Raw genomic sequence first — 27,919 nt, forward strand, 5'->3', positions numbered from 1 at the left:
AGCAGAGCAGCGGAGCAGCAGGACAGAGCCATGTCTCACGGGGCGCGAGTGATCCGCACCGGGGTGAGCAGCGCGGGGCCCGCCGCGCCGCCGTCGGCCGCCGCCTCCTCAGCGGGCTCGGACGCGGAGCTGGTGGACGGCGCCTATTTCCGCTCGTGCTCCGGCATGCTGAAGGTGGCCCAGATGGTACGAAGCCGGGCAGGGGCGGGTGGCCTTGGGACCCTCGGCCCGCCGCTCCTCCGGGGCGGCGGGAAACAGCGGTTTTTGCTCTGAAGCCCTCGCAGTTGGCGGGAGGAGGAGGGAGCCCGGTTTCCCTCACAACACCAAGTGCGAACTCCCGTCAGAAGCAGCCTCCGCTTTTCCTTCACTGCTGGAGACAAATGTGTGTCAGCCTGGGGGAACGCTGCTTGTGTGGAGTGCTGCACTGTGCTGCTGGGATACCCGAAGCCAGTGGTAATGATGAGCATTGACAACTCTTTGTTATTAATCATAATTTTGGCACAGCAGCGTGAAGGCATCAGGTGTTGCGCATCAGCGGTCCGTTAGCTGTGGTAAGTTTTGGGAGCAGACGAGGCCGAGGGCCGCCTGCGAGGCCGGGGTTGGGGTGAACTCCTGGGCCAGGAGCAGTGAGGTATCACCAAATAGCAGGAACTGGGGGGGAAAGCCATAACGGAGCACTGCCGGGATCGCTGCCGGGCTCACAGCCGGTGCTTCAGTTCGAACCTTTGCTCCATCCAGGTGTGGAGAGGTCAAAGATAGAGAAGCTCTTTAGTCGTTTCCGTGGCACGCGGTTCTTAGTCTGTGGAGTGATTTGTGAGCTGAGTTCCTGTACGGCACTGAGTAATGATGGGTGCCCAGGGGAGGTCATGGGCGACACGTGTAGCGATGCCTCCTCACGTATATTCTCATCTTGCAAAACCTTGCAGCTCAGCAGGTTTCCATGCTGGAGATATTCCTGTGGTGTTTGATATCTCCCACTGCCATCTTTTTTCTTTTTTTTTCCTTCCCTGCATTTATTTATCCACTCCTTTTTTGCTGCCGTATAAATTATTTGTAATCAGAGTCCTAGACAGAAATTAAAAGTTACAAATCATTTTAAGTTACGGTGCAGTAGTGTCAGATGCTAAAGTTCCAATGAGGGATGTGATTGATGACACTGGACACGGCTACCTGCAGCTGCTGAGCATTTGTACTGCAGTTGTCCCTCACTGTGAGTTCAGCTCAGTAGTTGTGCCAACAGCTGTCTGCTGCATTCTCTTGGGTTGTTCCCAAACCATCATGAGGATCTGGAGTATCTTTCCAGGTGATAAATTGATGCTCTTTTGAATGCACATCTCCATTGCCGGTGACCTAAAACTGTAAACTTGTGCTTTGCTGACTAGCTAGAAGCCCACTTATCTTCTCGTTTCCACCACTGTGGAAAGAACGATTCCTTTTATGGACTAGAAGGACCTAGCACTCTCTGCTGTCCATCCTGATGTGTCTTCACTACACTTCCTACATGTTACTCTTAAAGCTGTCACATGCGCGTGCATTTGTGCTGAAATTTCAGTTTTGGTGTGCACGGAAAGAGTGGAATGTGTGCTTTACATACTTTACATACTTTAATGTAACGTATGTAAATGTATGTAAGTGTATGTAATAGTGTAATATTTAACATATTTTACATGAAATGATATTTTATGAATGCTGTTCAATATCAATATCATTAGAATTTAAGCTAGTGGCTTTCTGTGCTGATTTGACAAGTTCCCATGTGCATTCTTCCAACTTTACCCTCTTACATTTTTCTGTATTCCAGCTTGCTTATAAATAACATCAGTAGAAACTGCTTCAGCCATCCAAGGAGCTTTGGGCAGATTAAACTCTTCTAATATGTTATCTTGGTAATGTATGCTTCTCAGTTTCCAAAGAAAACAAAGTACTTGTGCTGCAGTGTTAGAATTGAGCAGGGCAAGCTAGTTTTAGATCAACTCCTCAACATTTGTCTAAAATTCATCTTTTCTCAGAGATTATTTTCACTATATCTATGGATCTGCTTTTATTAGCATGCAGTTCTTCCGGTGTTGGCAATATCTGTGTTTGATCAGAATTCTCTGTGATAAAAACTGTAGAAGTTCCTGGATTAATGTTAGTGGGGATGGTGGGACTGCAGGCTTCTTATGAAGGAGAAACGGTTATGCTGACAAGGAGGACAAAGGTAAGTTGTTTTCAGATAGACATACAGCGTGCTTCATAGAGTACTGGGCTTCTGAATGGTCCTGGTTGTGAAGAGGGAGGACTACTGCATCTCTTTTCTCCTTCGTCCTCAATCCCCTTTGCCAAGAAGTAAATGGAATGAGAGACAAGAAGAAGCAAACATTTTTATTCCTTCATTTATAGTAACGCTAAGGGCTGTTTGCAAGCCCCAACATTAGCATAAATAATTTGATTGTGTACATGAAATTATTCTAATAGATAGCATCAGTGTGCTAGGGTAATTGTACCAAGGAAACAGAAGATAATGTCACGGGTTTTCTTCTGTGAGAAGGATCTTCACACAAGCCTTAACATTCAGCAATCTCGTGCAAGATGAGGAGCTTGTCAAGGAATCTGATCATTACTGACTCCATGTTACCAATTCTTTCCCTTTGAATTCTTCTGGGTGATTTGAAAGCTCGTGTTGGCTGTAGCGTCTTGTATGGACTGAAATTAGGAAGTAAAAAACATGTTTCGTGCCTGTGAGCCAATGTACATTCCTTTATTTTGCATAATTACAGCTTTGAGAAGGTAATGCAATTTATGCACTGGGGTTCCTGACTTTCTAATATGCAAGGAATGCTCTATATAGATATTTTGAAAATACAGTGGAGGAGAAAAATAGTTGGTTACTTGTGCACTTTACAGAGCAGTAAGGCAGTTTGACAGCTGTTTTTCATGTATGAGCATCAATAATGTTAATGGGGACCCCATTTTCAAAATCCAGCCTGAATTGATACTGTGTTTTTAACAAGAAGTTATGATGTATCTTCAGCATCTGACTTCAACTGGTTTAGCTTGAATATTGCTCTTCCTTTTGCTCCTTCTTTTGTTCGTGTCTGTGTTTGCGGTTTTGCCATTATCTTTTGTACTGAAGGTGTTACATGGAGGATCGTGCTGTGGCTCTAGAGCAGCAGCGTGCTCACCAAGTGCAGGGCGACCACAAGGGCTGAATTTGAAATGAAGCCAGCTCAGCTGAATTGCCACGTATGGCACTTTTCAGTACACCCCACTGACTGTGCTGGTTTGTTTGAAGCCTGTTTGTTCTGTGTTCGTGCTACTGCTGGCTTATTTTATTGCAGGACTTTCTGGGTACTCAGCTCGGGTAGTTCTCAGTCAAAGGGTACCAGGAAACCTTTTGAGGTCTCCTGTGCCCTCGGAGACTGTTTGGAGCTCTTGTGTGCACGAAGAGACATCACAGCACAGTATGTACTTCTGTAGGTCTCGGACTTCTCAAACCATTCCAAGACTGTTCCTTGCTTCTGGATCCTGAGAGGAATGGCGGTGACCCGTGGCCTCTCTGCCCCTCCTTCAAGATGGGCCAACGTAACTGTGAGCACAGTCCAGACTGAGGCTGGATGTCCCCACAACAATGCCATCGTTACCGAGCAGACAGTGGTTCTGGTACAGCAATCACAGCCATAGTATACAGTGTTTTAAGCTAAGAACCATCTTATTCAATCTGAATCAGGAAAGAGCGGTTTCACCAGACACAAAAAGAAGAAATCTTCTCAAAGCTGGGGAAAATAGAATAAATCCAGTGCAACAGCATTGTTTTTAACTTGTTAAAGTTGCTAAGGCGAGAGTTAAAGCTCTTCTGCTGAGTAAATATTTCCTTTCCCAAGTGTTGACAAAAGCAGTTGCATACTTGATATCTGAATGGCCCACCAGGCAGCCTCTGAGCAACACTGAAGTTTGCTGAAACTTCTCTGGATGATTCTATACAAACATACAGTTGAATAGTGGTGTTCAAGGGTATCTTAATACGTCTAAAGCTGAACGCCAAGAAAAATGTTGGTAGCTAGATTGTTAGAGCCAAGATCAACTTCTAAACGTGTGGGATGGTATCAGCCAAACTTACTGGGGAGCTGCATTCAGAAGAGGTTAAAATATGAAAAGAAAGCAAAATCTCTTGGTGGAAGAGACAAACTGCCAGTCAAAAGCACTGATATAGAACAAGGAAATGCACAAAAGCAAATGCTGTTGGAGTAGCTCTCCGGTCATTCCAGTCTTTTAACTTGAGCCCAAAACTTCTTTTGTCTATGGAGCTGATGGAAGTAAATGATCTAGTTCTCTGCAGCAGTGTGTTGGTGATGTATGACTTTGCTTGTGTAGTAGTAAGACTGTTTAGTCAGGAGATACTTGAAGAGATGCTGAAATTGTGAACTTTTCTCCTACATAGGCTGTATTTTCAACTTTCTCCCCCAGCTACTCTGTCCGTAGTTCTTCCAAAGGAAAACAGTGGTCAGAAGTAACGGGCTTGGCTGAAAGTTGCCAGATGCTGACCTGCCAAGCTTACACTCAAACAGATCTGTGTTCTGCTTGTCTCTTCATCCCAGCTGAGAACAGAAAACAGGAAAAAGGATGCTGTTGTAGCTAACAGTGATGTCCTGATGTATTACACAAACGGTCTTATTGGAGACACTCGATGAAGTAGTAGATAAAGTAATAAATGAGGAAAAGCACTTTGAAAATGTGTGGCTGTGCTCAGCCTGCAACTGTGTGACAAATTACTGGCTAAAGAATGAGGAATTGGTTTTAATTTTTAATTTTAGCAGCAAAGTTATTATTCTCAGGCCAAGGTCAGACACGTGTATTGTAGGTGCTCACTGCCGTTCTGCTAGATGTTGCAGTGAAGGGACCTCGCTTGGCATACCGGCCATAGAGATAGAAGTTTGTCTATGTCATAGGTGGCTCAAAAGTAAACAAGAGCATTTGAGTGAGGAATGCCCAAGCCTCGTAATTAAAACCCATAGGTCTGGGAATTTACACTCTGAGATCACCGCAACAGGCTGGCTTGGCCAGGCGTACTTTTTCCATTCCTCTGTTCGGGGTGGCCATACAATTTCTGCCCAGGTATTTGCATATGAGCTGGGAGCAGACAGCATGTTCCCTGTGTGCTAAGTAGTGCTTGGTGGTAGGCTGACACGGTTTTATTTGATGGGTCAAAACTTCAGAGGCAACGGCAGTGGAAGGAATTTTCCCTCTGTGCTGCCATTCTCAGCTGCAACAATGCAGCTGTTTACAAGGTTGTGCAATATGCCAAACCAGGGAACTGATGTAGCTTTACTTCAACTCTCCTTCGCTTTTCTTCTTTCATAAGAGATTTGAGGGAACAGTGCAGCGGCAGAGAGTATTGTCAGGAGCAGCCAGTGTCTGGGATAGAAGGGCAGGAGCTGCATAAGCATCAATTGGTTCCACATGCTTCAAGCCACAAGCTAAGGGTTTAGTCCTTTCCTGTTTGTTGTTGTTGTTAGGGAAAGGTTTAATTACTGGGTTACTCTCTGTCTAATTGTTCAACTTCTATGTTTTTTCAGAAAAAAAAAGAAAGAAAGAAACAAGTGAATTTTCTGATGCTTGAACTGCTCGAGAAGGCTAAAAACCTAAGTCCAGTATATTGCTGTTTTTAAATATTAGAGAATCTCTGTTCCAAACGTGTCAGTGAATGCTTTCTTTCTTTCCAGAAGAGGCTACCTGCAAGTACGGAATTGGAGCTATCATGCCTTGCTCACTTGGCCCCCCCATTAGGATTTGTTGTAATACCTTCATGGCATGTAGTGCTCTTTGTGTAGCTGTGGCTGAACAAGGTCTAGTAAGTACATTTTCTGAAACCAGAAAAAAAACAGGAAGTGAAGCCTAGAAATTTACCACATCTCCTGAGATGTGTTTGGCATGCTTGAAAGAGCAGAGTGAAGTATTGGCAGTGGTTTTCTGGCACATGTGTTTCACAGGAAGTTAGATTTGCAGTAGAGTTTTGAAATCTCTATCAGGTGCACATGGTGTCCGTGGGTTGTTAGATGTGAAAAGCATGGATTCTTATTGCTCTGTGACTTCCCTAAGAAGTGCTAATGTGCCATATCCCCTCACCTCTCTCTTTGGAGACAGTGTTCCTTTGGACAACCGCTTCTCCTGCTGCAGGGAAATGAAAACCAGGGGTTCAGTTCTGTGCAAATGTGGTCTTTAATAGCTCAGAGCATAAAAATGTTGAAAATTCCCTTGTTGAGCAGATCCTGCACCTATGGCCCTGGAACAATCCACGTGTCTCACTGTGATCAGGGAAGCCGTGGACATACCTCAGCGAGGGCAGTGTGCCTCACCACCACCATGTTAGGTAACAGCTCTACATTGCCTGGACAAAGTGGTATCGGCCCCAAAGCCAGACAGTGTTTGGCTACTATGAGTAAGTGTTTCCTCCGCTCCCCTCCCTTGGGTGTACTTGTAGGGCATTCTCTGAGTCCTGTGGCTGAGCCTCTCCTTTGCACGGCTGTCACATCACGTGCACTGTGGGCTTGTCCTCTTCTTTTGCGGTGAGATGTAAAGTATACAGCAGCCAGAAATTGCCGCTCTCTCTATGCAGAGATCAAACCTTGAAATTGCTGTGATTTTCTTCCACACACCTGCGTGCTTCCTCTGTTCTGCATAACTCAAATTCCAAAAGAATCATTACAGCTGAAAAGATTTTCTGTGCTGCAATGCTGGGAATTTGATGAATACAATGGCAAGTACAAGAATGTCTGCCTGGCCCAAGCCAGGTGGCTGCAGCCTTCAAAGCCATAGCAAATTGATCTGCTGTTCTTGTACTTAGGGCTTCTGCTCATAGCTTGACACAAGGAAAATGGAAGTGTGACAATGACAAGATTGAGAAGCTGCTTCAAGAGGAATTTTCTTGGGATGTTGTTTGGTTTTATTTCAATACCATTTCTGAGTTCGCAAAACAAATGCTGACAGCTGGGAGGGAAAGAGTGCGTTAACCTGAGATGATCAGCAGCAACTGCAGAACTGTAGAAAGGCTTTGGATGCTGCACTGTAAGTCTGTAATCACATTCACCCAGAACTGGGAAGGCCACTTGAAGAGGCCTCTCATCTGCAAGGGAAAAACCCAGTCCCCAGCTGCTGTTTGTCACCTGCTGGCTGATTGAGTCTTTTGTAGATAGCTTGAGCGTGGCTTCCTAGCATCAAGGGCAGTGCCACCCCCGAGTGTTTGTGTGACCTACCGGGCAGTGGTACCACTGGGGAATCTCATCTACTGTCTCATCACCCTTTACTTCTCCGACGCCTCGCCAAGCACAGAGTGCGTGCACTTAGAAGCAGTCGTTCTTCTATGTGCTAAGGCCCTGTCTAATCCATCAGCTGGGTTGTGATAATGCTGATTGATGTGGAAATTGTCACGACGTTAGTATTTTGGGGAACATCCGCCTGTTTTTTTTTTTCCTGATATAAAAAAATATGACGTACCAGCACAGCTAACAACGTAGGCTTCGGTGATGTTAAGTCTCCTCTTGTTTGAGGAGACCTTGCTTAAGGCTCTGTTGCCATGGCTCACAAAGCCTTTGCTGAAGATGACAGATATGGGCTTTTTAACAGCTCTCTGTGCGATTGCCAGATGTCAGTGTGGTATTCTCTGGGGCTGGGAAAAGAGATGGCAGGTGCTAACTGAAGATTCGACTCAGCCAAGCAATAAATGCCTCAGACAATGAGAACGAGTTGCGTTGTGAGCAGCATCCGTAAGGAGAGGGATGAACAAATTGCTTGCTGAGGGTTACAGGCATGGGCACCGAGTCTTTCCTGAGCAGTTTGCAGGGTGCTCTTCATCTCAGTAACAGCTTTCAGGAAGATGAGACTGCATGTGCTTTTTATTTCTTGTGCGCCTGGTTTGATAGACCAGGAGGAAGTTGGTTGCCACGACGTGCTGCTTTTGTGTTATATGTTCCCATTTGAGCTTAAAATAGGTGTGCCCTGCTACATATGTACTGGAAACCCAGGTGAAGTAGGAGGCTTTGCAGTTCGCTGTGCAGAGTGTGGGGGGGTGTTTGTTAACCACGAAGATGTACATTGGACTTCATGCAGACAGACAATCTGAGCCAGGCTTGGCTGGCCAGCCAGTGTGGGCTCCTCTGTAGGTGGTACTGCCATGCATGATTGCTGCATGCATTTTTAGACAGCCATGACCTTTAGGTACAGGAGCTCTCTAGCTCACAAGTGTGGATTAAACTCTTCCTACGTTGTGTATTGCTTATAATATGGGACTTCATTAGCTGTCTAAAGGGCAAACAGTACGACTCAGTGTACACTGAGAATGGTTCAGAATGGTGGTTTCAGAGGTACCTTTCTCCTCCCCTGAGTATTTCTTCTTGGCAGGCTGAGAGGAAGTAATGCAGGTGAGCTGGGAGAGACTGCTGGAGTGGGTGGCTGTTCCGCTGGGGCTGTTGCAGGCACAAGGAGTAACATCTTATTAATAGATGGACAAGTGACTTGTTCACGTCTTCTGGCTTTGTCCAGAACAGCAGCTCTAGGATTTGCAGGTGCCTAGAAAGGCATAAGACCTCTTTGAGAGCTAGGAGGAAAGCAGTTGCCTTTCCCAGAGTTAAAATCCTGCTAGAACAATGGCTGTATTTAGAATTCTGGCCATATCATTTGCAGAGATGTTAAAAGTCAGCTGTGCTATTAATAATCTTTTGCAATGAGCTTTATGTGTTTTGGGAATTGTTTGTGACCTGAATATGGCACCTGTGTACTGTTACTCAATTATGACTTCACATACTGCTGCAGTAGTAGGAGATTTGTATGTATGTTTTTTCATAGATTGGAAAACCTTGCTGATAATGATTTTGCAGGTGGAGTGTTTTAAGCTGAATTTGATTTATAAAACAAAGCAGATCGTAAATCTTTTAGTATTGGTTTAGAGAGAAAAGAAATAAAGTTTCAAGCCTCTTGTTAACAAAATTACTTTGCTCTTTTAGATTAATTCACTGCTAGATGAGAATCTGGCTTGTCCTTTGCCATAGAGCAGTGAAGCTCTCAGCTTTCAGCTAATGATACACAGTCCTGCATGGTGTCTTTCAGTGCAGCATGGTGTGGTGATGCGGGCACCTTTGAGGTGTGAGGCAGAGGGCTGCCTAAGGTGACAGTGGTGGGACTGATGTGTCACTTGCACTGTGCTCTGCAGTAGGCATGACTTAGCTGGTCGTTACAGAGGATTGCTTTTAGTAATCGTGGCTACCATCCTGCAACAAGGGCTCTTTAATAATGTCATTCACATGCTGGTTCTCTGATTACCTCACATCCTTTGCTATCCCCGGGGCCTGTGCCAGAGCAGATAAATAACTTATTAATAAATGAAGAATGCTGCTTCCCTCATACTTAGGCTTGTCCTCTTATCTGAGTCTTAGAGGATCAAATAATCTTATTTTGCCTTCTTCTCCCCCTCCCACCATTCATATCTTCAGTAAGTAGCTGTAGATGGCAGCGTACAAGAGAAGTCACTTATCAGAGGCCAGGCAGCCTCCTTATTTTAGCAAACCAGCCAGACAAGAGGAAATCTGCCTAGACGCAGGGGCTGACAGATTGCTGTGCAACCAAAGACTGACTGCTTCACAGATCCATGCACTTGAAGATTGCTGATGTCATCTGTCATTAGGGAGGTTTTAGCTGGACTGGGTTCTTTATCATTTTTTCCTTTTTTGAATCTTTTTAGTGTGTGCTTGGCTGTTAGACCTCACATTTCCTTTAGAAGAAGATGATTTAGGTTACAGCATCAGCCTGCTTTGTTGCTTAAATTAGCTGAACTGGTCTTGCATGAATTATGCTTGTGACCTTGACCTGAGCTTTGTCTATCTTACTGCTTTGGGAAGCTGTTCAAAAAACTGCTCGATTCTGTCCAGAAATATGTAATTAATAATATAGATGTTGCTTCACTGTGTTGTGGTGTAACATTCATAAGTATACAAAATGTGGTAGTACAGCTGCAGTCGGTGACAGCGCTTCTCTGTGTGGGACACCTAAACAGGATGTGGCTGTCCTCATTGGCACGCTTAGGATGGAAAATTCCACATTCTATTTTGACTGGTGTCACAGGCTGAAAGCTTTGACTTTTTTTTTTTCATTCAAATAAAAGAAGCATTTAGCTCTTATGATATTGCTTTTTAAAAAAGGCTGTAATAAAACTTGATGTGAGTCACCACTGTCCCTTACTCCAAATCTGAAGACAGACAGCTTCTGTACAGTTGCTTGCACAAAACTTGGGTACGTTTTAAGAGAGGAGGAATTAGGTTAAGGAGGAGGGAGCGTTGAAGCAGTACAGTGGTTCACCAGTGCTCCACCAAGTGCAATGGAGAAGTCTCCTTTCACTGCTGTTTATAGTATTCAAGGGAAGATGGGGGGGGAAAAAAAAGGCCATTTCTGTCTTCTAGAGAATGAAATTCCTTTCCAAAGAAGGATGGAAAAGAAAAGCACTTTCTGATATTTCACACACTATCAACTACACGCTGGGGGGTGGTAAACCAGAGCTGCTGCCTACAGCGTTGGTACAGATGTAGTAGCACACTGAGTCCTCTTCCCTGACCTCTTTCCCCTGAACTGTGCTCTGAGACTGTGTCTCATTTGCCTGTACACCTGCTTAGTAAATGGCACTTTGGTTAGTGGGCTTCTGAGGCTTCTAGTTTCGTGTGCACCTTGGCTGGCACTGCTACCTGGAAGGAATATCCTTGTTTCTCCTCCCAACTGCTTGTACCATTCCCTCTGTCACCTTTCCTCTTGCACTGGCACCATTGTTGCGTTCCTGTGCTAATTATAGAACAGATAACAGCTGGAAAAACAATTCATACACAGGGGAAGACATAAGCACAGGCAGAATCCTTGTGTTGCTGTGTCAGTTCTTCAGTTTTCTTTGACCTTACGATACTCTGTGCTGGTGCTACACAAAGTGGCTGAGTAGAAAGGTGAGGAATTGCTTTTGGCATCGACAGCTTTGGCTTAAATACATCAAACTACACCCCTCTGGAAATAGTTTTTACTTACCTAATTGCAATGCATGTCCTGATGCAAGAGCATGGAGAAGATAGCTAGGGTATATTAAAAGAGGGAAATACTGTGTTTTCAAGATGCATGGAGGGAAATTTGGATTCTTTGGAAAGAATGAGATACAGAAGAGAGGAAGTACAGAGTATCATGTAGGGAGCGAAGAAGAAAGAGGAATAATAAGAAAAAAAGAAGGAAAAAACCCATGGAATTAAAAAAACTTCTTATGGGAGAGCAGAGCGGAAGGGAGTATAGCCTAGAAAGAAAAGAAGATATGCAGAGAAAAGCAAGGAAGTGATTTTATATCGCATAGTAAAATAAATGGAAAGATAATGTAGTGATGGGTAGATTATATGTGTCAATGTATGTGTCATGGTATTACTCAAAATCTGTGAGATAAGTGTTACAGTGTTTCTCTAGAACTGGTTATCTCGGTGCGGATTTGCTTCCTATCTACCTTATCTTTCTTCCCAGCAGTTTAGCTGGCATTTCACATCTTATTTTCTATATAAAAAAGAAAATTATTATCCATAGCTAAAGGTCACATAGTAAGACAGCAGTTTCAACCTACCAGTTCAGGATATGATCTTGAGACTTGCAAGAATTAAGGTTTTTTAGTACCACTGTTGGTAGTACAGCAGCAGCTGGAAGTCCCAGGCCTGGACAACCAATGTGGTAGGCTGACCATGGCCAACAGCTGGACACCAACGCTGGCTCTCATGTGCTCCCTTTTCCTCCGGGGTGGAGAGAAGATAGAAATGCAGTTTCATAAGGAAAGCAAAAGCTGCGTGTGAAAGCAAAGCAAAAAGAGGAATTTGTTCACCTACTCCCCCTTGACAGGAAGATGCCCTGTGACTTCCTGGAGAGCAGGCTCTCAGCACTCATAATTGTTGTTTGGTAAGGCAGAGGCAATAGCCACGAACCTCTTCCTTCTTAGAGCCTCATCCTTCTTGCTCTAAGCGTGTTGCTGAGCACTGCATCACATGGCCTGGAATATCCTTGGGGTCACCTGGGGCAGCTGGCTTGGCCATGTCCCCTGCCAACCTCTTGCCCCCACCTGGCCTACTTGCTTTGTGTAATGCAAAGAGAAAGCCTTGCCACTGTGTAAGCACTGCTCAGCAATAGGCAAAACACTGATGCGATGTCAACGCTTTTCTAACCACAAAGGCAAAGCACAGCACCATGTCAGCTACTGCGAAGGAAGTTAACTCCTTCCCAGCCAGACCCAGTGCACCATCACTGTACTGGGTGCTGTGCAGACACAGTGGGAAAAGGTAACCCTTACTCCACAGACATTGTCAGAGTAGTGAAAGAACAGCTGGATATAGGCCAGTGATAGTGCATGGGAGAGAACAGTCAGGAACAGTCAAGAGGACGAATAGTGGGCCTGAACTTTGCAGCTTATGTTTCCAGTTAGAAAACAGGAGACTATTTGGGATGTATTTTGGGTGTTTTCTTTGCAACACATGATATTAGAGGTTAGTGTAAGTAAGTGATAGTGATATCCTTAATTGAATAATACTTGCTTTCACAAAACTAGCTGATGTTAAGCAAAACACACTTGTCTTAATTGTCTGATACTAAGCAAAACACACTTGCGTTAATTGCGTGATGCTAAGCAAAACATACTTGATGCTAAGCAGAACATCCTTTATCTACTCATGGAGCCCAGTATATAATTGTTATCTAGGTCAGTGTGCATGCCTTCCCCAGTATATCACCCTACAAGGACTTCCTTATTACTAGGTTAGAAAAACAGGGGGCTAAGATACAAGGAGATGGTCATCATTGCAAACGAGCTAGGGAAAACTGCCAACTTGAAAAAGGAAGAGGAGGGCAATCTGCGGTCATGAAGAAGACAACTGCTTATTTCATTCTCTGACAGTCTTGAGACCGCCACCCAAAATCACCGAGAATGTGCAAGGAGGCAGGACCCTATGTTAATGTTTTTGGAGGGGATTATTGAGCATGTATGTACTGCCCAGGGGAAACCTTTGCGTATATAACACAAGTAATGTATATGAGCTGAAGGTCTTTTGTGCAAGGTATGCATGGTTAGGGTGGAGATAACCTCTCAGGCATCCAACCGTGTAAATAAAGAGTGCCTGCTTACCAAAACCACATTGGAGTTAGTGTGTTTATTCCCAGATTTCAGATGACAGTAGTCAGGAAACAGACACTACTTACTATTTTACAATAAACTAGGATACTCATTTTTATTAATTGTGTGGAGTAATGGCAATGAATCAACCCAAAAGCAACCCCAAAAGACCAATCTTTTCCTACTCTTTTACTTGTTCCCTGACCCCCCCTTTGGATTTTTTAGGATTTTTTTCATATGTTATTAATTCACACTTATCTATTCCATCAATCTATTGGTGGAATTTTTATTTGTTTAGTTTTGTTTGTTGTTATTGCTGTTGCTGCTCCATTTTGGGTTTTGTGGGCATCTATTCTCATTTACACTATAAATGACAACAGTCATCTTGACCTAGGGTCATAAGCGTCTTGACTGTTTATTTGCTGCGTTCAACATTTTTGCCTCATTTTATATGTCTAAAGTGTTCAGAAGGCGAAGAACTTTAGCACAAAAGTCTTTAGGAATGGCATAAAGCTGCACCAGGGAAGGTTTAGGCTGGATGTTAGAAAAAAGTTCTATACCATGAGGGTGGTCAAACACTGAAGAGGCTTCCTGCAGAGGTGGTTGGTGCCCGTGCCTATCAGTGCTCAAGAAGCATTTGGACAATGCCCTCAGTAACATGCTTTAACCTTTGTTTAGCCTGAAGTGGTCAGACAGTAGGACTTGATGGTCTTTCAATGTTCCTTCCAACTGAGCTATTCTATTCTATTAGCCCTTATTTGGTGAATGGAGGAGTTGAAGCAGAAAATTACGTAGTTTACTCAAATCTAAACAATAATGAGGTTACAAAACTGAGATTGGAACTCAAGAGGCACTGACATTCAATTCCTCCTATCTTCTGTCAGTGTTTGTCTGTGGAATTGTGTCTCTAATGCTCAGAACATTAAGCTTTCCTTTATAGCGTGTTGCCAATATTGGAGATCATGCTGGATTTATATTTGTGCAGGTAGCTCTGTCTGAAGAAAATTTAGTTCTCTCCAAATGTTACAAAAGAATTAAGTATTGGTAATAAAGTCAGAGCTTTATTTATTACATCCATTAAAGTGGGACAGTAGAAAAAGATTGTACAAAGCACTTGCACAGGTTTATTCTTGGGTTATGAAATTGTTCTGTGGTCAGATAAACTACAGCCTTCTACCACATGATCAGAAAATGCTTAGTTGAGCCAGCCAGCATATTGGGTATGGAGGGCAAAAAAGGTCCTTTCTTCTTCTATGGTTCCTTCGCTACCCTCAGGGGCACTAAGGAGGAAAGCATTATCTGTAACTTCTTGTGTTACGCCTGCCCTGTCATTGGAGCAGGTGATTCTCTTGTAAGTTGTTTTGGACATGTAAGATTGGTCCAGATTCTATCTTTGCTGTCTGACACATTTGTTTGTATTTGTGCAGATGAGTCCAACCTATTAGTCCTGCCCACTGTTCTTGGGCAGTTTCACAGTGACTGGGAGCATGACAGGCAGCAGCACTGAGTGCCCGTGGAAGCTACAGATTCTCACAGGAGTATCTAGAGATCAGAAAGGCTGAGGGTTGTGCTACTGGCTTGCTCAGTCCCAAGTGTCGTATCCATCCCACTCCTGTGAAGCCAAGCTTTTTCTGTGAAGTAATTGCATCTGTAGGACTACAGACAGCCAAGGGCAAGTGCAGGGCGTTAGGTAGAATTCAAACCTGAAGAGAAGGGTTTGGGAGTGTCGACTGACAAAAGACTCAGCATGAACTGGCAATGTGCGCTTGCAGCCCTGAAGGCCAACCATATCCTGGATTGCATCAAGAGAAGGGTGACCAACAGGTCAAGGGAGGTGATTCTGCCCCTCTATTCTGCTCTCCTGAGACCCCACCTGGAGTACTGTGTCCAGTTCTGAGGCCCCCAACACAATAAGGACATGGAGCTGCTGGAGTGTGTCCAGAGGCACTGGTCATGAAGATGATCAGAGGGCTGCAGCACCTCCCCTGTGAGCACACACTGAAGGAGCTGGGGCTTTTCAGCCTGGAGAAGAGGAGGCTCCGAGGAGACCATATAGCAGCCTTCCAGTACCTGAAAGGAGCCTAGAGGAAAGCTGGGGAGGGACGTTTTAGAAGGGCAGGTAGCGACAGGACAAGGTAAAATGGTTTTAAAGTGGGAGAGGGTAGATTTTGACTAGATAGCAGGAATAAATTATTTACTGTGAGGGTGGTGCAACACTGGAACAGGTTGCCCAGTGAAGTTGTGAATGCCCCCTCCCTGGAAGCATTCAGGCCAGGCTGGATGGGGATTTGAGCAACTTGGTCTCCCCTGTAGCAAGGGATCTTTAACTAGATGATCCTAAAGGTCTCTTCCAACCTAAACCATTCTGTGATTCTACGATTGATGTCTCAGAACACATTTTCCTTAGTTTTTGTATTTATTTAGGTTTTTTTTACTAAGTGTAATGAATGAGTCCTGTGTCTGGGGAGTTATAACCCCAGGCACCAGTGTAGGCTGGAGGCTGGCTGACTGGAAAGCAGCTTTGCCAATAGGGACTGGGAGTCCTGGTGGACAAGCTGACCATGAGCCAGCAATGCACCTTTGCAGCAAAAATGACCAACAACTGTGTTAGGAGAAGTGTTGCCAGTGGTTAGAGGAGATGATCCTTTCCTCTGCTGAGCACTTGAGTACTGTGTGCAGTTCCAGGCTTCCCAGTACAAGAGTGACATGGAGATACTGAAAAGAGTCTAGCAAAGGGCTACAAAGATGGTGAAGGGACTGGAGCATCCTTCATGTGAGAAAAGACAGAGTTGGGACTGTTCAGCTTGGAGGAGAGAGGGATCAGGGAATCTTATCAATGTGATTAATAACTCGAAGGGATGAAGTGAAGATAAGCCAGACTCCCCTCAGTAGTGTTCAGTGATGTGACAAGAGGCAATGCATGCAAGGAAGTCAATCTGAACAAGAATGAGCACAAAAAAAAAGCCTGAAACTTGATTTTTTTAAATGTGAGGATGATCAGATGTAGACACAGGTGTTGTGTCTCCATCCTTTGAGATATTCAGAATCTTGAAAGAGCACAGTCCTGGGCAGCCTGCTTTGAATGTCCTTGCTGGAGCAGGAGATCGGACCAGATGACCTCTAGAGATCCCTTCCAGCCTCAGTCATTTGGTGATTTTTGCTACAGGCACACAACACATAACTGGATCACGCCTTTCATTTCCTGCATGGTTAAAACAAGCATGTTGCCGCAGCTCCTCTCTTTCCTGTCAGCCCTAGGTATGTCTGATTGGCATGCTGCACATTCAGCCAGTGAAGCCACAGCAGAGAGTAGAACAGGTCTTAAGCCTTGCCCTCACTGAGTAAAGGCAGCAGTGGCATAAACCCTGGTCCCTGATCTGAGGGTCAGATCTCCCAAACTGTGTCCAACTTCCCATTAACACACACTGAAAATCTGTGCTCATTCATCCTTTTTTAGGGGACGTGGGTTGGCTTTTGAAGGAAGACTGTATTAGGCAAAAGCAAAGTGTTTAATTTTTGGTAGAGCTGTTCTCACTTCAAGCCAGAGTGGTGTTTAGACTTGAAAGCTTATGTCACTGCTATTCAAGGGCTAGCATTTTCCACAGGCACGTTGCAGAGGAGATGGTTGACTTTTCCCCATCTCAAAATAGAGAAGAGAATGTAGACTCTTACTATCTTTCTTGTGTAGTGTCTGTTCTCTCTGGTAAAGTGTTAAGTGCCTTCTGGCAGTTGCTGACTGCCTTTAGCTCATGTTGGCTTCACTGAGAGATGGTTGCTGAAATATCCCAGTGTTCCTGAAGTCTTAATGACTCACCTATAATATTTGTTCAATGGAAAGTCAAGAAGCGGATTAGTTTAAGCTAACCAACTTTTGTGAAACAGAACAAATATGGAGCTTAACTTAAACCCCAGAATCCTCCCTTGAAGTTGATTGATGCACATGTTCTTTGTGTTGCTTTTCAGAAACCAGAAAACGTATCAGTAATGTCCTGCAACACATCTCTCATCCATCATGTAATGCAGGTCTGAAGCCTGCTTACAATTTGTGTACTGCATTGAAGTTTTCCAGTAAGACTGACCAACATTTGACTCGTACTTCTGGTGTGACTGGCCTGCTGGCTGGGGGTCCAAGTCTGCTGCTTTCACAATCTGAAAGATTATATTGAAATGGAAATGGCAGCGCTCTCAATTTTTTGTGCCTCTAGGTTTTATTTTCAAGGTGTATTAACCTGTTCCCCTGAGCTCAGGTGCATAAAGAATGCTCATAACATTTGATCACTTTGCCATTCATTTCCCTCTCCATATATATTTATTCATCTATATGTGATCTGTGCCACAAACTGACTTCTGAGGTATATATTAAACTGTATCTCAGACAGCTCCATATTAATCATTTTACCACTCACTCCCACGTTTTCTGGAAGCAGAAATTACAGAGAAAAAAAGTGAGATAGAATCATTGCCTGTATCATGGTATATCATGATAAATTCTGATACTTGGTGAAGAAACTTTGGTATTTGTCACTTTTAAAAGGCAAGATAAAATTCCGTGGCTCTATTTGCTACATTGGGTACTATTCTTTTTTTTTTTTTAATGGGTGATTTTTTTTTAACTCTGTACCTACCAGCCATATGGGCAGTGTTGTGTGGTAAGCATTGTATAGCATTATATAAAGTTCTTGATCCTGTCCCATTTGTGCCTGTCCTGTGAAACAGCATTATGTGCCTCTGATGAGAGAACCCTCTTGAGAATTTGTGTGTAAATCTTGTGCTGGGAAATTTATTATAAGAAAGGAAATATTTGAAAGAAATACATCTTCCCCATAGTTATTTCTTCCCATGCTTTCAACTTATGAAGCTTAAGAACTAGATATGGTGATGTTTAAAGTAAGTAAGGTTTACCAGTGCTGCTTATTTGGATGGTAGCTATATTTCAGGTCCCCAGTCCTTCTCACCCTCTGTATACAGTAAAAAAAGGTACTAAAGGACATGGTTCAAGTGTGAAATGAGCTAATAGGGAGATTCAACATTTCTGTGAACTGGCTCTCCCTTTTTGGTTTGTAAAGTGTAAAAACTGAAGACCTGTCATTGTAGAAGCACCTGAATTAAGGGAGACTCCTTTTAGCCTTTGGTGTTTAGACAAGCATTGTCCTCATCCCATCTTGAACCAAGAGCAGGATTCAGCACTTGCTGTGACTTTGTTGTTGAGTCTTCAGAATTAAATTTCACTGAATATGATTTTCATCTTACTGAATTATTAGGAGAGTGTCTTGTATCACTGCACATGATCTCTTAGATGATATGGTAAATGACCTGCTAATCTCCACCTGATGGTTCAGGTTATCCAGCAGCTCAGTCAGGTGTCTCAGCTCAGCTGATGTTAAGAGTCAGAGAGCTGAGATGTCAGCCTGAGCCAGCCTGGCTCCTGCTTCCCATCATTTCCCTTGCAGCCCTAGTTACTCCCTTTTTCTCCCTACTTGGGGAAGATCATTAAAATGATCTCAAAATTCAAGAACTTGGCCAAAAGGTAGGAAATGCTGAATTGTGGAGAGCATTTTTTCATCATCTTCTATGAAATGTAGCATCTCTGAAATCTCCACCATACATAAAATACAAGACTTTGTGCATTTAGGATTACCCAGTGGCTCAGCTGTGAGACCTGGGTTGGGAGGCAGAGAACAGGCATGGTGCAGAGAGAAGTACCGAACAGACGGGATGATGCCACAGTGTTGAACTCCCAAACTAGAGAGCAGAAACTAGTTGGGGAGGCAGGGACTGACCTGTATCGTGCATTTTGAAAGGTATATGTAGGAAAAAAAAAAACAAACAATCCAACACCCAAACAACATAGCTGAGATTCTTCCTGCTATATGTGTGACCCAATTCCACCCGCATAGGTGGACAGGCTAAACAGACACGCCCCCAGGTGCAACCGAAAGCTCTATATACATGTCAGAACTTTGCAGTAAATTGTTATTTTGACCAAACTCTATCCAAACCACCACATCATGTTGTGACAGTGAATTGGCCCCTTTGCAGGAAGAAACTGAACTACGTTGTTTGGGTGTTGGATTTTTTTCCTTTTAATTTTAATTAAATGATAATGGATGGAGTTGGTTAGGAGCTTGAAGGATGATTGTACATGCAGTACTGAAGTGCAGGCTTCCTCAGGAAGCTTTTTTCTTTTTTTATGTCATGAAGAAACTTTTAAAGTGTGAATCATTACTGTTCCTGTCTGGCTTTGGGTGAACTGAAAATTACAGTGGCTGAAAGTGCATGTTACCAAACCCTGTAATAATAAAATATTTGACTGTATCCTGGGTAGATTTTTTTTTAATCACCCAGGCTAGGCAGGTCCTTTGCAAGCCTACAAGTAACAGCAGTTGTGGTTTTATGTGACACTGTTAACGTGGTAAAACTTTTGAAAGGTTTCTTGACATGATTACATCATTTCCTACAGTACCACCTTGTAGTCTACTGAAACTTCTACCGCGCTGGTGATAGAAGAAGAGGGGTGAAATTGTTATCTCAATTACAGCCAGCATCCACCAAACAGAACTGAAGATGTGTTCATTTCTACAGCATTCAGTGATTTCAGCTGCAGTGAGCTGTCCCTGTCCTTCTGAAATTCCATGGGGTTTAGGTCCTTCAGTTGCTGCTGCAACCCCAGGCATTCAGCACTTGTTCTCTGTTTGAGGCCTCTTGTTTTGTAATAGACACTTCTTCGGTTTGGATCCCACAGGCTGCCTGGGACCCTTGCTTTCTTTCTAGCAGCTGGCTCTTTCTCAGCTTTGAACATTTTTGTGCCTGTTACTTTGTCCTCCATTTTGTTGGGACCGCCCAGTTTACTCTGGATGATGGTCTTCTATTTCTAAATGACATATTGTTGTGTTTGAAGTTGTCTTCATAGGCCTCTGAGCACCGCTCTAAAAACATTTTATGTGCCTTTTGTCTTTCAGATCTCATTGCTGGTTGGATTCATCAGTGTAAATAATTCTCAGTGGACAGATTACAGTGCATACAGCTACTTTCAGATTGTTACCATGTGCGACTTCGTTATGATTTTGTTCTTCTACATTATCCACATTTTGAGAATCTACAGGACACTCACTTGTGTCAGCTGGCCACTTGCGGTAAGTCTGTCAGATGGCCTGCATTTTTTGCTTTTCTAATGGGTTGATATCTGGATTGCGTGGTTCATTTTCTTGTGTTGTCACATGTTGATAGGCTCTCTTTCATGTACAAATCCCTTTGCTGCTTTTGTTACTAATATTCAGTTCAGAAGATGCTGTAATTCTTTTAGCTGACTTGGATCAGATCCTGCTCTCCTTTCTCTCCTTTACACAGATATAAATCCAGGTTTACTCCAGTGAAGGCAATAGTGTTATGCTGAGACAACTGGAAAAAGGTGTCAACAGATGGGCCCTAACTGGTCATTTATAATAGCTACACATTTGCTAAAGTACCGATTCATTACATTAGAATTCATGTAATACATCCTGTCTGAAAATAAAGACTATGTGTGCTATTTAAGTCAAATGTGACTCTTTTTGGTATGGCTGTAGGTAGCTCAAAACAACAGCAAGAGATAGGATCCTCAGCCTGACTGCTCATAGCCTGGCCTTCACTAGGAACTTCCTGCAGGATATCCTACCTCATTCCACCTTTTCCCCTGTACATCCATCTCTTATATCCTAGCAGAGAACTAACAAGCACCACAGAAAATGAGAGACCTGAACTTCCTCAACAGCTTTGATTAGGTCAGCTAACAGAAAAGTCATCTGTCCTGGTGTGGGATCACAGATTTTAGTAACCTCTGACAGCACCTCTCTTGGATGCACAGTCACCTGTTAATCCCATAGAGAAAGAACTAAACGGGTGAGGAAAGCCAAACAGAGAAATGTAGAGGAAGTTTTGAAATTCAAGCAGTGTTTGAACAGCTTTTAATGGAAGCTATGTAAATAGTTTACAGAGGTGAGATAACAGTTTATCCCTCCAGCCACTTCTAAACAGAGAAAAAAAGTAAATTCTTTTCAAATGCAGACTATAGTTAGACTTGCAACACTTTTTAAAATATGTACCTCTATTATTTGTTTCTAGGAAGTACTTCTGTCTTTATCTAGAGATAATACAAATGTGGGAAAGGGAATGAGTTTTGTAAAGCAATATTTAATGCATGAATTGTTATAACAGAACTCAGCCATTTTGACCTTTTCATTCAGTGTGTTTTGTTTTTCTTATATGTTTGTTCATTTCAAAATATTCCACGGCGCACTGATGAATTTAAGGCACTGCAGTTTGTGGCTGTTTAGTTTCAGATAGCTTTAATGGGATGGGATGCTTATACATTGCTGTTTGTGTTCAAAGAAGGGCTACAAAGATGGAGAAGGGTCCAGAGGGCAAGGTGTGTGAGGGGTGGCTGAGGTCCCTGTGTTTGCTCAGCGCAGAGCAGAGAAGCTGAGGGGAGGCCTCATGGCGGCTGCGGTTCCTCACAGGAAGCAGAGGGGCAGCGCTGAGTGACAGCGACAAGACACAAGAGAATGGAGCTGTGTCAGGGCAGAGTCAGGTTGGAAGTTAGGGGCAGGGTCTGCGCCAGAGGGCAGTGGGCACAGCCCTGTGTGCTGGAGTTCAGGGAGTGTTTGGACAGCGCTCTCAGACATTGGGTTTGGGTTTTGGGTGGACCTGTGTGAAGCCAGGGGTTGGACCTGACTCGAGATATTCTGTGATGCCCTGATTTTACAACCACCTCCTTTTCGGTCAGATATTTAAGTATCTTTGGAACAGAATAGAAAAGCCTGTAAGAGACTTTGGGAAACAAGGATTAGTGTTTGGCTGAGTTTCCTGGCAAGATCCCTACATTGCAATCAGAGGTGTGCCTTACAATTAGTAGAGCTGTGGTGGTTCAAGAGTTTGTTCTGTAATGACAACTTTTAAAGCTGCAAAAGCATTTTTCCAGAATGGCACTGTCCTGGTCCTGCCAGGGGTTCATTCTCTATGTAACCCGGCCTTTGATAATTCACTTACAACTTGTCTCCAGCCCTTTGGTTCCATTAAAGTAGTAGGCAGTGTACATTGCTGTAATAGATGTCTCTAAGAAAGAAACAGCATACCTAATTTGCCTGCTGCGTTGTGGACTAACCCAAGGAGACTCATAAAAGAAATACTTTGTTCTAGCAAAAACAGGGGTTATGATCTTGATCACCTGAAACAAGGTTACAAGGGGAAAGTAAGTTGTAGTCTGAGAACCTGCTTTACAGCAAGGATCCTCCTCAGTTGTTTAAACATCTGAGCAGAGGGTAACTGTGGTATGGTATGACAGACTGTTTCTCTTCTGGAATTTCCTTGAACAGTTTGCTTTTGGGACTGTATACTCTCCGTTTTGACTTGAGAAGGAATCTTCTGTCTCCCTTACATGTGGTATTTGTGTGGCTCCTGCTGGTAGTGCAGTACAAAGTCAGTAAGCACATATCCCACCAGCATACCCCACCACACAAAGGAAACAACCCATGTTCTGCAGACACTCGTATTGCTTGATGTAACCTTCATGAGGATTCAAAACACAAATCCACAGATGACTCCTGCATACTGTGACTCCTAGACTGATATTTGTCACACCAGAGAAAATCTAGAACGCAGTGCCTCGGTGTTCTCAGAAAAAAAAAAAAAAAAGAAGTTGTTTCATCATGTTTGATTTACTGGATTATTAAGCTGCAAGACTTGAGCTGCTTTTCTGGAACATGATGTTGCTTACGAATGTTTGCATAGTTGTTCTTTTTGTGGTTTCTCTCCTGTTTCTAGGCTTGGTTGATGTAAGGAAGTTGTTAGTAAATCCAGCTTACTTTCTGATTAGAAGTAGAAGCACTTGCATTTCCTCTGCTACTCATTGCTATTTCATGTATGTAGGCTAGAGAAGTGTGCCTCCAAGGCTTCTTCCTTTCCTCAGAACAGTGTCTTTCAGCAAATTACATTCTTAATACAGTAAAGATAAATGTTTCTCCCTCCATATTGTACCATGCTGAATGAAAAAGATTGAGTCCATGCCCACTAAGTAGATTTTATTCCAGTGACATTTAGTAGACCTGCAGATTGGTCCTTCCCTTTTGAACAGAAACTTGTCAGTTTTTTCTTATGTTTTTCTTTTTAATTGTTTTTAATTTTTTTTTCCCTTTTGACTGGTGTTACTGTCCACAGACTTTGAGTAACCTCTGCCAATTTGTTCTGATTCTGATGGATACTGAAATGTTTTTCTGATAAGTTTCCCTTCTGAAGCAACCTATGCTTGTCTTTACAGGAATTTCTCCATTATTTAATTGGTACAATTCTGCTTCTCATTGCATCAATTGTAGCAGCATCGAAGAGTTACAATTTTTCTGGACTAGTGGCTGGAGCGGTAAGGTCTTGTTTATTAGTCTTGATTCTTTTTTTATTGCAATGTAATTTGAGTGCAAGAAATCTATTGCTCGTCACTTTGGTTTCTTACAGACTTGCCTTGCTTGTTTCTTGATTGGTATACTGTCTTCTATCTCATTTCAGTGAATGTTTCATATCATAACACCAACAAAAAGGTTTTGTGAGACTCCAGTCTCACCACTAAAATGAGTATGTGTTGAAACCAAAGGCTCTAGCTTTAACACATAAAGACAAATGTGTTTCTGGGAAGAATTAAGACAATTTAGGTTAGACAAATGGCTGTTGTAACAACTGCAAGTTAGCATTTCACCCTTGTCTTCTGCATTTGCCACCTTCTGCACCTGAATAGAGAGTCCTGTTTCAGATTATTTCTCCTGAGCTAAAACCTTTTGTCATCCTGGGCCTGTGTATTGGATGATGTACTCTGTCTCTGTTGGCTGGAGTGTTCTTCAGAGACATGAATTTTGAGTGTGGAGGCAACAGGACTTAAAATGCAATACCACTATAACAAAGAGTTGCTTTCACAAGCTTGGTCCCAGTGATTATTTGTAGATGCAGACGGAGTAGGAGACACGCTTGACTTACTTATCGGGCAGATGACAAATGAAGACTTGTCTGAATGGGGTTTGCCAAAAGGGCAGAAATCAGAGGTGTCATAAAAAGTCTTTTCTTTGATGCAGTGTCCTAATGAGAAGTCTAGCAGGTGGGACACTGTGTAGCTGTCCAGCTTTTTCTCCCTACTCTATACTATTTTCAGTCTGTCTTTCAGTCATTGGATTGACAAGACATCGGCTGCTATTATACTATGGTAACTTTTTTTTTTTTAGAATGTTGGCAGAATGGAGTAAAATATAACTTCATTTTTGGTCTGTTAACATCATAAAATACATAGCTGAATATACAGGAGTCCATACATTCATGGATTATGTGTCATCTAATGGTAAGTATTTGTGGTTTGTCTGTTTTTTCATTCAGACGTTTGGATTCCTAGCTACAGTCCTTTGTGTTTTAAGCATATGGTCATCCTACAAGGTTTCTTGCATCACGCAGTCAACAAGTAAGTATCATGCTTAGTGCCTGCCAAAAAGCTTCTCAGAATGAATATTTATATTATCCTATGGCAGTATCTGCCTGGAAGGATTTATTAACGGCCTATTCCTTGTTACACAATATTACTCACAAAGCAGTAATTCTACACTTTGGTCAGCACGTGTCACAGCTACTGACAAGTTTTAACAGCTAACTAGTGGAGCAAAATAACTTGCCTCTAGCAAGTATTGGTGCTGTCTCATCTTCCACACCCCCCTGCCCTCCCACCAAAACAAGGTTTCCTGTGTGTTCTTTAATCAAGTAAATTCATTTGTTTGTGGTGGTGCAAGTGACACTGTCTTCCTTTTCTAAGATGCAGCTGTATGACTCCTTCATCTCAGCAAGATGTCTGCCTTACAAAATACTATACCAAAGAGGACCGTCCATCACTGATGAAAGAGTGTGGGTATTTTGTTATTAGTCTGGACAGTCAGTGGCTTTTGAAGATCTACTTGAAGTCCTATGCAAAACAATGATATGAACCAAAGTTTTTTTGTTGCTCCCACCCGAATAAGTTTACTTTCCCCCAGAAGAAGCGTATAATGGAGAACCATTTTTTTTCCGAGCTTTACAGAGAAATGCTGCTTCTGTTTCTCAAGCTGGGCTGCAGTCATTTCCAGCTATTTGCAGTAAGTGCCTTTAAAACTCATTTGGAGAGTTGTTTGGTTCTCTTTTCAAAGGGATGGAAAAAATGCTTCTGATTTCCTCCATCTGTTTACAGAAGGGAAATACTGCAATTTTCTACCTGATTCTTAACTTCCAAGGCTGGTTTTTCAAAAAAGGAACTGTTATAAACTGATTTGTGAATGGATAAGCTGACCCAAGTTCAGAACCATGGGATTTTTCCAACAGCAGCTCAGTCCTCATCAAAAATTATGAACTGCAACTTGTATAAATCATTGCAAATACTCCCTTCTAGCCCTGGCAGTATACAATGAAATCAGATCAATCAAAAATTATTATTAAAAAATTCTCTCAGCCTAATACTGGAAATACATACTCAAGAATAAGCTTTAATGGTTTGCGGGATCTTTCTTTCCTGTTCATAAATACCTGTTGGTGGAATGGACATTTTGAAGACTTGTTCTGTAGGAAATTTCTGTGCATTTCCTAAATATTATTCTCTTTGGAATCTAATAGTGATTATGGAAAGCCCATCGCAAATAGTGCAACGTGCTTCTTTCTTTCTCTTACATGTGGCTTGCCCCTTCTGCCTATGCTGGGATCCATGTTTTCAGAGCCTGGACAGAGGTTTTTCCAACCTGATATTGTTGTGAAGCTGTTTGTAACTTTGAGACGGAGACAATGCTGCTATTTTCTTGGCATCTCTATCTTTCTGACCTTTTGCAGTATATTTCTGGTGAGCTGGAAACTCTCTGCAGAAAAAAAAGTGAAGCTCAAGTCCTCTTCCTTGGTGCTCTTCCCTTTCATGTCTTGTGAAGCAGAACTTGCATTTGTAAGCTGGCCTTTTCTGCGAGGACAATTGTAGGACAGTGCAGTGGGTTTTGGCAAATAATAATAAAATAAATTAGGATTTATATATTTTACCAGGTCCAGACTGGAGGAAAGAAGCATTTTCTGGCCTGCTGTTCATTTTTCTACTTGTCTTAAATTCTGCATAGATACTGCTAATTAATTTAATGATTGGCTTTTGAGAAGTGTTTCTGTGCCCCATAGCACGTCAACATGCATTGCTATTTGTTATGCATGGGTCTCTGCATTGGTTTTTTTTATCTTCACTCTTTGCCAAGAGAAACGAGCCAACTACTAAAGTTCTAAATATCTTGAGAAAGTGAAAATAACTGAGCAGATAACCTGGAAAGGCAGGAATCTCCCTTCTCGTGGTGCATTGTTTCTGTGATTCTTATTGCTTTTCTTTCCTTAAGTGACTTAAAACAACACAGAGCAGGAAATAATTTGAATGCACAGAATTCTACGTCTTGTGGATCAAGAAACCTGTATTCACTCCAAGATAAACTGCTTCAACATGAATACAAAAGGTTATTCAAATAAATCTATTTACTTTGATTGAAAAGACTGCAGAGGATTATGATATACATATGATTTTATTTTTTGGCACTAAGTGTGCTTGTTCACTGGTTCTCCTGCCAAGACTGACTGAGCCACATTTTTGGAAATCAGCACCCTGAGTTTGGATTGACATGGTAGGTATTTAAGGAAACAATCTCCTCTTTCCCTTGGGAGAATAGGAAAGTGCTGTTTCTGATGGTAGCACCGTTGCCTCTTGAGAACACTGCTCGGACAGGTGTTAGGCACCTCCCACAGGCTTTGACCCATCTTGGCAATCCAAAGGAAAACAAGTGCTCAGCTGCACACGGCATGAATGCAGCTGAGCGCACAGAGCTGTGGTGGCAATGGGGAGAAGCATCTGCTAAGGCCGGGCTAGAGGCTGAGCTTGTGGTGAAGAAGAGGCTGTTTCCACGCTCTGATGGAACCTTGCCCCCCCTCCTTGCACTGCATGTTCATCTCTTTGTCTTTTTTTTCAGCCTCCCACTTGACTCTGTCACTTGCTACCATGTGGAGCTGGGGGGGGGGAACCTTTACGGGGAATTTCCTGCAGTCCAACCACCAAAGGATTTCTGGATAACACAGTCTGATCACTCAAAGAATTTGTTTTGCTGCACTTGTTTACACTGGATCAAGAGACATAAAGCTCCCTTCTGGGTTTTGTGCCTATCAACAGGCCTAAGATATGCCTGTAGCTTTTGCTGTTGTGACACTGCTGGGTTCATAGACCTACCAGAAGCTCTTAAAGCAGGATGCTTTCAGGCTGGAAAGCTGACATCTATGCTGATGTAGCTTCCTCACTTCTTCCAAATTCTTGTGAAACATGTCTACCAGAATAAAGCACAGCTTTTGGTGATATCAAAACCTACTAGCAGAACTTTGAATGACAGCTCTGTCTGACAGGGACTTTGGCACCTCACTGCTGTACCTATGCCAGCAAAAGCGTTTTAACTTTCCTTCAGTATCAGCCTGGTTCTGAAAGCTCCATCTGTCTTTGACTTTGTCAAATATGAGATTCCAGCTGTTTTAAAAATAAACTATGTATATTCGCTATTTGGATGATGTAATGGCTTTGGTAATTGGGTTGTTACATGGCTCCATTTTTTTTTTCCTTTACCAGTGCAGTGATTTTGTGTCTGGGGAGCATCAGAAAGTATCCTGGAGGATGAAAGATATATGAGCCCCAGACAACAACTATTCACCTTCCCTTGTGTGTAGATGTGTTGGTCTCTGACTGTCCCACCCAGAAATGTCCAT

General features: G+C 42.9%; 1 protein-coding gene across 3 annotated transcripts; it reads left to right on the forward strand.

Annotated features, from left to right (window-relative positions):
• Window positions 1–27,715, forward strand: CMTM7 (CKLF like MARVEL transmembrane domain containing 7). Of its 3 annotated transcripts, none has more exons than XR_003073563.3 (5): window positions 1–186; window positions 20,095–20,268; window positions 23,427–23,525; window positions 24,373–24,485; window positions 24,948–27,715. XR_003073563.3 is itself a non-coding variant. In NM_001397323.1 (5 exons), the coding sequence occupies exons 2-5, from the start codon at window positions 20,179–20,181 to the stop codon at window positions 24,959–24,961; spliced, it is 285 nt and encodes a 94-aa protein (NP_001384252.1). In that variant the 5' UTR covers window positions 1–551; window positions 20,095–20,178; the 3' UTR covers window positions 24,962–27,715. The 3 variants fall into 3 exon arrangements, 2 of the variants coding, with proteins under 2 accessions (NP_001384252.1, NP_001007895.1); NM_001397323.1 differs by lacking the exon at window positions 24,373–24,485 and adding an exon at window positions 24,521–24,602 and having other exon boundaries at window positions 1–551; NM_001007894.2 differs by lacking the exon at window positions 24,373–24,485 and adding an exon at window positions 24,521–24,602.
• Window positions 27,716–27,919: the final 204 nt, after the last annotated feature.

The sequence above is a fragment of the Gallus gallus genome, chromosome 2 (assembly GCF_016699485.2).
Source record: "Gallus gallus isolate bGalGal1 chromosome 2, bGalGal1.mat.broiler.GRCg7b, whole genome shotgun sequence".
Lineage (NCBI taxonomy): Eukaryota > Metazoa > Chordata > Aves > Galliformes > Phasianidae > Gallus > Gallus gallus.